Raw genomic sequence first — 10,290 nt, 5'->3', positions numbered from 1 at the left:
ATGTGAGGAGAGCTGCAGACCAGGGACAATCCAGAAATGCTCATGAATGTCAGTTTAGAAGCTATCAAAGTTCTCAAATAAAGCACCTTTTGAGAATGTCAATGTTTGTTGGTAATTATCTTACAAAACTAGGAAGTATTTTTGGTTTATATATGAAAAGTTATAGTTTTTTTATTGATTTTTAGTATAAAAAAAATCGCAACTTTTAGGAAAATGCCCCACGAAATCAGGCATTTTAGCCCGCAACAATCACAAAAATGCCCGTGAAATCCTGGAGGGATAGTTTAATCCCTTCCCAGACTTTAATAACAGCGCGCCTCCCTTTTAACATCTTTTTAAAAGTGTCTTTTGTCTTTGAAGGAAACGCTGCTGACAGTGGATCTGAGAGGAAAATAACAAACATCACCTTCAAGTTTGATCTCAACGGTGAGAAAATGACCTCCGCTTCGACCTAAAACACAAAATGGCAGGTTCGTTTCTGGCCTTGGATATAAACTTTGCTTTCATACCAGACGAGAAGTCGCAGTTCCACGCCTGCCTCGCTCACAAACTGGTGTCTGAGAGTATCCAGGGGGAGTCGGCCTGGGTGGAGAAATACCCGACGAGCAGACATGTTCCGAAGGTGAGCGCCGGAGTTAAACGCCGTCACATCTCCTTCAGCTCCACGGAATTAGACAAAAGACTCAAACAGCATCGGTGTTTCACTGTTTTCCTTCAGCTGCTTCATGACGTGAGCCTCGTGGTGAGTCCCTGCCGTCTGCTCGGAGAGGAGCTGCGGCTGCTGAAAATGTGGGGGTCGCTTCGGTTTGACATTCTCCACATCAGCTGCGCAGGAACTCAGTAAGACTAATCAAACGTTCTGGGGTTCAGCGGTTTGGGGCTTCTTTCTTCCAACTTTGCAAATTAAAACGTTATTTCTACCTGCTTCAAAAAGCCTCCATCGTTCAGTCTGAAGTTTTCTCGTTTTCTATTTTAAACAGAGCAGGTTTGCATTAAATTAAAAGCAAATTAGAGTCTAACGATATCTCGTTTTTCTCTTCCAGAGTGCACGTCGTCTTCAGCAGCCTCAAGAAGATGTCCAAGTTTGAGGTCGTCTTCGGTGTCCGTTTGTCCAACCAGCTCTGTGTCTTTCAAGTCCAAAGCTTCAAAAACACACTGGGAAACACGGCGTAAGTTTGACACACCGGCAGCTGCGGCTGTCGGCTCCGAACAGCACGAAAACCGCAGTCCTGGCTGCGCACATTATTGTGTCGCCTCCGGCGCACTTCGGAAGTGGGTTCAAGACGCCCACGGAAACTCTATTTAGAGAGAGTTGTAGCTGCAATAAAGTAACATTTTGTCTGGTTTTCACATTTCACAACTTTTTATTTAAAGTTGTTTCTCTAATTTGTCTTTAAAACACGTTAGACTAAACAGATGATCGTTTTTCCTCTGAAAGCTTTGATCTGTTTGACAAAATTCTAACCAGTTTAGAGATTAAAGTTAAAGTATGACTTTTATCGATGTGTCTGTTTTTAGGATGGGGCAGATTGAAGAAATCGTGGCGTCGCAGACTTCAGACACGAAGCTCACAACGATCATCAAAAAGATTCATGAATCTCTGCTTTGTTGAGATCAGGTTGGTCTGTATCTAAAATCCAACTTTGTTGTAAAATATGTTAAACAATCTGACTTTTTTTAACCAAACATTTAAATAAATATTGTGTATATATAGATTTATTTCTGGTTTCATTCAGGTAATGTAAAAAGAAAGTGGGTTATTTTCTGTTTGTGCTCGTAGGTCACCGAATTCTGTGCAGGAAACTGTTTCATTATAAATAAAAACATAAAATTGGTGTTTTCAATGTGTTTAATGTAAAATATAAATAAATACTACCAATCAGACCATCTTCTGCAGCAGCTGGATTAAAAACTGGTTTCAAACGTCTCCAAACATCTAAAAAAAATTAATAATTTCTGAATTTAATAAACGTATTGTAGTTTTAAAAGATTTTGACTTGAGGCTTTGCGCTTGTTTTCTCATACTGTCTGTAAGATGTAAAATAAATGTAAATATTTTGCATTAATTTACCTTGTTTTTCATGATGCAAACAGTTTAAATGTAATATGTCTGTTTTTTTAAGCACTTGGTTAATAAAAGACTTGTTTTACATGTTTGGATCATTACATATAATAATAATAATAATAATAATAATAACAATAATAATAAAAGTAAAACACATCAGTGGTTTGAATGATGATGGCTCGAATCACATTCATCTTCTGCACTTTGCTGAATTCAGCCATCAGAGGGCGCTATAGGCCTGTAAAATATACAATATTCAGCCTTTTTCTTTCTTCCAGGACTTCTGTGAACCTTTTCCCTTAAACAAGATAAACATTCATGTGTTTAAATTTAACTACGTGCAGCTAAAATGTTGGTTTATTAAATAAACTGATGATATAAAAACAGTCCGGAGCAGTCGGTTCATCTGGGCGGGGCGATGGGGGTCCACTCCCATCAGGGGTCAAAGTGGACGATCCAAACCGTCCCCCTCAGGGGAGACGAGTTTGTCCCCCTGCTGCTGTCAAACCGAAGCAGGACGGAGACGTTCGGTCCTCCTGGGGGTCGGCGTGATCCGATTTTAATCGATCAGTTGGAGGATTTCTCGTTAACTCACCAGTGGAGGACGTTCTTTCATTCATTCATTTGATCATAGCTCAACACGACCAGGAGACTGTTTATGTCCCCTAACAGCAGAACCCTCGACTCACCTGTGAGTCCTTTAACACCCTCGGGTTCAGAGGGTTTTCTTTTCCTCCGGCAGAGACGATTGTCTTTACTGTACACATCAAGATTATAGCTTTTCTCTGTAATCAGTGGTTCAAGAGATATTTTGCTAACAGAAAAAAAGGTTAATGCTGAAGTTTTTAGCAAAGGTCTCACATAATGAGCAGCAGTTTGTGCTGCCAGTGACTCTCAGCTGAAAGCAAAACAAATTTCAGCTCAATATCTGTAAAACTGACAGATGGCTGTGGCGGCCATCTTGATTTGTATTGGCTCCAGAGCTTAATAGGTTGTAGATGTACATCCAGTTGTTATTTCCTGAAAGTTTCATTAAAACCCCTCCAGTGGTTTGTGAGATATTTTGCTAACAGACAGTCAAACGTTTAGACGAATAGACGAAATCTGTTTGTGCTCAGAGTACGCGTTGGGCATCAGCCTCAGCTACTACCAGACCAAATTTTAGCTCAGTATCTGTAAGAAAAAATGTCTTTTTTGTGCATCTTGAACTGAATTGACTCCAAAGGTTAACGTAGATTCAGTGATCGGTTTCTGCAAGTTTAATTAAAATTCGATCTGTTGATAAGATACTTTGGTAAAAACATCATCCTTCACCTTTTTATTAGTGACATATTTAATCCGTTTAAACACAAAAATACAGAACTGTTCAGGTTTGAACAGTAATGTGTGAAAACCGTAATCACCGAGCTTCCCGGTCACACATCCTGACATGTAAGGTGCAGCGACAGATTTGAGAAACAGATGTACCGTTTTATTGTGATTCAGATTAAATTAGGAATCAACCTGTTGTCACACCGAAGGCCTAATCCTGTAACATGGAGCACTGAGCCCGGAGCGACCCGGTTTCAAATCCGTTTACTGTCGGATCCACGAGAAGCATTTCTCCCACGTAACCTCATCAGTGTCCTCCGCTGACAGCAGGAAGAAATGGCTGCAGTTTGATTTGTGTTTGGGTCACGGAGGGTTTGTTACAGAAAAGCAGAGGAGTGAACGCCTTTTATTCCACGTTAATCTGCTGGTAATTCCTCTTCGAAGGGATGAAATTGTTCCTGTTGGCGCTTCTAAAACCTTTTGACCTCAATAATGACTTTTTCTTTCAGGTTTTCAGGTTTCTTTTTAAAGACGTTTGACTTTAAACCAAGGACAGCTGGTTCACTTTTCAAAAAACACAAAAATGACTCAAAGTCAGAGAGTTTTACAGATAATTGTGCTAAAACTTGGTATATTTGTAGCTAGATCGTTCCCAGCACATTCTCCAACTGGACTAGATCTTTGTTTAAAGGTTTAGGACTAAGTGTTGGGAGTCTGTTAGCAAAATATGTCATGAACCTCTGGACAGAGTTTACTGAAAGCTTCAGAAAATATTCAACCAATTAACTTTTAACCATATTTTCAAGGTTTGACCAAAACATTTAAGTCTAAAACTCTGGCCTGATAAAACTAATGAAAAGCTTAAATTAATGCTGTAAAAGTTTTATTTTGGTCATTGTTTCACATTCTAGGACTATTCAAACGCACAGAACCGGTCAGTGTTGTTAAGTAGAACCACAAACCTCTTTTATGTCGCTTATGAGTTATCAGATTAAGTTGCAGTGTCTGTCTAATCCCTAATTCCCCTCAGTTCTCCTCCTCTTTTAAACAAAGTGTTTAAATCGACTTAACAGGAGTTTTAAAGGACAAAAGTGGTGTTTAAGTGATGTTGATTTCTGTTAAATAATCCCATCAGCACTTAACAGTTGGATATGTGTTCAGACAAAAGAGCAAAAGTTTAATTCTTCTTATGATTCGTGTTTTTTTCCACATAAATATAATTTACAGTCCGGGGAAAAAGAAATGCTTTGACTTCCCGTTCGTCGGGTCTCTTTTTGAAACCAACTCGTCTGGGATTCATTCATGCTCGGCTCATCATCTGAACATCTGGGTCAACTCGTAATCAATTCCAGGCGTCTAAATTTAAACTGCTCCCGCTGTATTTAAGTCTTCCTCCTTAAAAACAGTTATTATTTTCTTGTATCGCAGGAGGTTTATATAAGTCATGATATCAGTGGGATTTTTCCCGTTTCTGTACAACTGAGTCAGTTTTTTCTGTGTCCTTCTGTTTTATGACACTTGACTGATGATGTGGAGGGCTAATTATACGAGGCTGTGCACAGAAATGAGCAAAGACAAAGGCAAGGACGACAATGCAACGATTAATCAACCCTGACGCATTTATTTTGCTCGACTGTTTGTGCCAGAAATAGATTTTTAGATTAATGAAAACATGCAACACACTTAGAGGGAAACCAAAGCACGATGTGTTTAAGAAGTCTTTCACCAAAACAGGAAACTGACAAGTTTAATAAGAAAAACAAAAAACTAAAAATCAACCAGTTAAAATTAAACATTGGTTTCAAATTTTGCTTCAAACTAAACTAACAGAACTGGGTCTGTCAGGTGAATCTGTAACTCTAAGACTTCCTCACCTGTCCACAGGTGTCCACAGGTGTTCTGGTCCAGCTCTCAGGTCTGAAGGGTTCCTTCCACAGATGTTCAGCAGGATTTAGATCAGGGCTCAGAGTCCACTTCAGAACGGTCCAATGTTTGGTTCTGACTATGAGCAGCACATCTGGCTCCAGAAAGCCTTGATAGTCTTGAGGTTTCACTGGACCCTGAACAGATCCGGGACCCCCTGAGTCAGAACCAGAACAGAACCGAGCCTCCTCCATGTCCCCCTGTAGGTTCAGGGTTCTGTTCTTTGGTTCTGGTTTGGGTCTGTGGACTCAGAGCTGATGGGACTTGTTGATAAAAAGCTCCAGTTTTGTTTCATCTGTCCAAAGGACGTCCTCCCAGGTCTCCCATGTCCTCAGTCGTCTTCCATGAAGTCCCCTTTGGCTGAGACAAACCGATGGTGTGATCTGACACTGATGACCCTTGACCTTGGAGTTCACCTCTAATCTCATTCTGGGCTCTTTGGTCACCATTCGCCACGTCCAGGGAGGTTGTCTCCGGTCCTGAGGACCTTAACCTTCTGTAGTCTCAGGACGAGACGGTCTTACAGTCTTTAACCTGTCTTTCTCTGTCCTCAGCTTTTTATGCTCCATGTACACACCATGATACCAAACAGCCCTGTGACTACCTGTCACCCTTTAAACAGACATACTGTCTGAAGACAGGAAATTGCTCTTCCTCACTGATCATCTCCTCACTCCTGAACCTGGCTTCAACGAGCTTCTTCTATGCTTTAATTTGACTGCATTTACGTTTTATTTTGCTCTAAAGCTTTGAAATGAAGCATTCGCTCTGATATGATCAGAGATGTCGTGAAGGTGAGGTTATATTGTTTTAGGGGACATCAGAGGAGGACATAATTGGTCCTCCTGGGCAGGTAATTAGCTCCGACGGCATGCGCTCCCACTGTGACGTGAATGATGGAGAGGAAACAGCCACGTCCTGCCCCCCCACCATCCCAACAAGTAAAGAGTATTTGACCCACAGAGTTGCCCCATTCTCTGGTCATTCCTGGGAAAAGACAATGGGTCTGGTTTGTTAAAATAGACTCCTTCTCAGCAGGAGGACAGAGAGCAGCAGCAGCTGTCCTGAAGTGTCCCGCTTCAACAGCCGCAGAAGACCACCAGCCTCTGTCAGCAAACATTACATCCCATAAACGGATGAGATTATGATGTTCAAAATCACAATACGTGCAAACACAAAGTGTCGGCTCTAATCTTGCAATAGAAAAGAAAATGTTTGCAATATTTCCACATGTAAGAGGAAAAGTGGGATTCAGGATTTGGCATCGTTTGAAGAAATATCCTCAGCTACGAAAATGGATCCGAATTTTATAAAAACCTGTTTTAAAATAATAACATTGATCAACTTTACAGTAACTACTGTTGATCCAGCTAATACAACAAACCAAAACAGCATTTTTACTGACGTGACAGTAGAACAGTGGTGCAAAAGTATATAAAAATCATTAAGTTTTAATTAAAACTATAACATGCTCATACATATAAACCAACTATGGAGGAAAAATGTCTTTTTCTATAGATACTGGTAAAAGTCTTAGAAATTTTGTAACCATTTTACATGTGTTGTTTGCTTTTTATTGTGACTGTTGTCCTCATGTGAACAAGCTTTTATAAAAGACGAACTGAGAAGACCGGATTCTGGTCTAACTTGTGAAAATAGAACTTTTTCCTACTTTTATAAGGTGTTTTGTGTGTGTTACATTTGTTTATAAGGGCAGTAAATCCTATAAAGTTCATTGTTGTCAGTTTTTTACATCTTAACCTCGGAAACGCTCTTCGTATGAAGCTTTTCTTCCTGCTGATCGTCTTTTTGTTTGAAAAGTTGTTTTAGAAAGAAGCGGCAGTAACATAAACTCCCTCGACAATGGCCGAGCAGAAACTGATGCTTGTTGTGACTGGAGGTGGTTTATGTTGCTAAGCAACCAGAGGAGGGCCCTCACAATGAGGTGAAGGACCCTTCAGGCGCCCAAACACCTGCCTGAGTGCAACCCAACCGTCTGTAATAATGTTAGGTTATTTCAGGAATCGACACAAAACACACTGCGACAAACTGATACACAAAAGCTTTTATTTTTGTAAAAATTGGTAAGTAAGAGATTTTGGAGGAAACTTGAATATTTAATTCCTTGAGGGTTTCTTTATGTCTTTTCGAAGGATCCCAAACAAAAGATTTAAACAGAGTCGACCTGTTATGCTTTTTAATTGACCAGTTGCAAAGACAATAATGGTTCTTGCCTTTGTTTGTGTTAGCAAAATATCTCACGAACCAGAAAATGGTTACTGAGATCTAATCAATGGAGGTCCATTTACAACCAATTGACTTTAATTCAAGCTCAGCTAACGGACCTTTACAAACACAAAAATGTTTAAGCTTGTTCTAACAGATTGAAGAGCTTTGTTTAAAATGTTGCCATTAACTATATGGAGTCAACTCCATCTGTCTGTTAGCAAAATATCTCATGAACCAATTGACAGATTTGAATGAAACTACATCCACAGCTGATTAACAGTTGAAGCCGACTCAATCCAAAATGGCCGCCACAGCCTGCTGACCTTAGAAAACACAAAAGAGGCTACGATTTTACTGATAGTGACTTAAAATTAGGCGTAGGAGCTGAGTGTCACTCTTAACACACGCGCTCATTAAGTGAAATCTTCATGTAAAACTTTGTTTGTCTGTTAGCAAAATATCTCATGAGCCACTGGACGAACTGGACAAAAACAGCTATCACTTAACAGTTTTACAGAAAATCATCTGAAGTTTGGTGTGGTAGTAGCCGAGAGTCATCCTCAACTTGTGCTTTAAAGGCTAATGGATCAAGCAAGGTCTCACAATTAAACAAACTTCTTTAGTTCTGCCTTTGTTGGGAAAAATAAAAACGGATTCATTCAGTGCAGTTGGAGTTAACTATCGAAAATGGGCCCAATCATCCTGTGGTACAGGCCTTAAAAACAAATTAAGAATAACTTCCAGTTTCTTTCTACAACAGCATCACTTGGCTGCTGCCTCGGGTCTATTTGTATCTGTAGACAAACAAGCAGCAGGAAACCACCGTGGGTGAGGGGCCTTTTCTCCAGCAGAATAATAATAATAACGACAAACAGGAATACTGACCTTGAACACATCCTGGGGCACCCAAGCGACAGGAGAGTGCAACAATAATACCTTCAACTAAAAATACAAGAGTGCGAAACAGAACAGTTTCCACTGCAGAGAAGGAAGAGGGAAGGGGAAATTTTTTTTCATTGGTGAGGAGTTTGACATCAATTTTGGATTTATTTAGACCAGGTCACATGCTGCACTGCCTCATACTGTTTTTATCTGCTTTTTGAATAAAAATCCGTCAATAAATGGTCCGCAGAATCACTTAGATTTGCCTCTTAACGTGTTTTGATGTTTGGTTCATTTTAAAGCTTCAGTTATTTCAGTCGAGCCCCAACCTTCTGATGAGTCGAAGAATCTTTGGGTAAAAACAGAATTTCCCCCAATCTGCAGTCCTGTATGAGTCTGTGTGTGAATGAGAAACAAACCGTATAAAGTTGTTCCATATTTTCCTAACAGAGCACTTCGCTCTCAGACTCCAGGTTTACTTGTGGTTCCTAGAGTTTCTAAAATGGGAGGCAACTTCCAGCTTCTGTCCGTGAGTCTGACACCCTGTCTGTTTGAAAGACACGACTTAAGACTTTCCTATTTGATAAATCCTATAGTTAGGGTTGGGTTTCCTGAGCTCTCCTTTAGTTCTGCTGCTATAGGCTTCGCCTGCTGGGGGACAAACTGACCACATTCCCTCACTCTGCTGCTGTCTTTACTCGTTCTCCTCTCCATGTTTGTGTTTGTAATTATTTCTGTCATGAACACCTGTTTTTGTTTTGTTTTCTTCCCATAGGAACCACACCTGGACCAATCTTTCTGTTTGTGTCTCTTTCCTGTCCTCTCAAACCCCAGCCGGTCCAGGCAGGCGGACGCTCATCCTGGTTCTGGTTCTGCTGAAGGTTCCTTCCTGTTCAAAGGGAGTCATTTCTTCCCACTGTTGCCAACCTGCTGCTCTGGTTTTAGGATTACAACAAAGTGAAGATTGGACACAATTTGCTGTCTTCCTCGGATAAATAACATTTCACTAATAAGCATTTCATAATGTACTTTATGCTGAAGTATGACCCGATAAATGGACTGAACCGACTAATTAGATTTGAATCTGGATCTGATTTGAGCTGAATTCAGACTTGTTATTATTTTTCTTGTATAGTGCTCTGGGATGACTTTGGCTGTGAGTTGATCCTTTAATCTGTAAATAAACTGAACTGGATTAGAGAAACTAAATAAACTGTAATGAACTGTGTTTCGAACCCCGCATTGATGTTAAAAGACTCAGCAGCTGTCATTTTGTAGACTACTAAATGATATTATGATTTTTTTTAACAGTACTTCTGCAGACTTTGCCACCCTATTTGCTTCTAAGCAAAAAAGCATGAAAATATTAGTTTATTCCATCTGAAAATTTCCAGATTCCAGATCCAAATCCTAACGTATTTGAATATTTTAACGCTGGTGAGTTGGGGTGGACATGTTTCTGTCTTCACCCCCGGCTCCTCCATCACCTCCCGGCACACCTCCAGCAGGCAAAGTGCACGTCTCTGTGCCGCCTTATCAAGCGCCCTTTTGACATGTGGCGCTATTTTGAAATCCGAGCTCCGCTGGGAGGATTTAGGAGCGTCTCCTGGACGGGGCCTGTGGCGGCTGAAGGTCCAGACTGCTGGACGGATGGAAATCGGCCATTTTGACCCACACCCCGAGTCTAACAGAGGCGCAGCAGCCACCTTGGCTAAGTGCATTCCCCAAAGCCCTGGCCTAAATCCCTGCTTGACCCTAACTGATAAACTATGCTATGGATAGACAACAGTGGCGTTTTTCACCTCTAAAACAACCATAAGAGCAGAGATTTTACAACGGTGAAGTGTTGTTTGGACCAACGTGGCTCCAGATTTGGATAC

General features: G+C 40.6%; 1 protein-coding gene across 1 annotated transcript in view; it reads left to right on the top strand.

Moving 5' to 3' along the window:
• Positions 1-2,152, top strand: part of knl1 (kinetochore scaffold 1) — a 14,921-nt gene extending 12,769 nt beyond the window's left edge. The window contains exons 26-30 of the mRNA XM_017411732.3: positions 361-426; positions 513-622; positions 719-840; positions 1,044-1,169; positions 1,519-2,152. Of these exons, the coding sequence (XP_017267221.1) occupies positions 361-426; positions 513-622; positions 719-840; positions 1,044-1,169; positions 1,519-1,612 (518 nt within the window). The 3' untranslated portion in view covers positions 1,613-2,152. The remainder of the gene's footprint in view (positions 1-360; positions 427-512; positions 623-718; positions 841-1,043; positions 1,170-1,518) is intronic.
• Positions 2,153-10,290: the final 8,138 nt, after the last annotated feature.

This window comes from Kryptolebias marmoratus, linkage group LG19 (genome assembly GCF_001649575.2).
Source record: "Kryptolebias marmoratus isolate JLee-2015 linkage group LG19, ASM164957v2, whole genome shotgun sequence".
Lineage (NCBI taxonomy): Eukaryota > Metazoa > Chordata > Actinopteri > Cyprinodontiformes > Rivulidae > Kryptolebias > Kryptolebias marmoratus.
The sequence above is the reverse complement of the archived record's forward strand: the minus strand, read 5'-3'. Positions and strand labels throughout refer to the sequence as shown.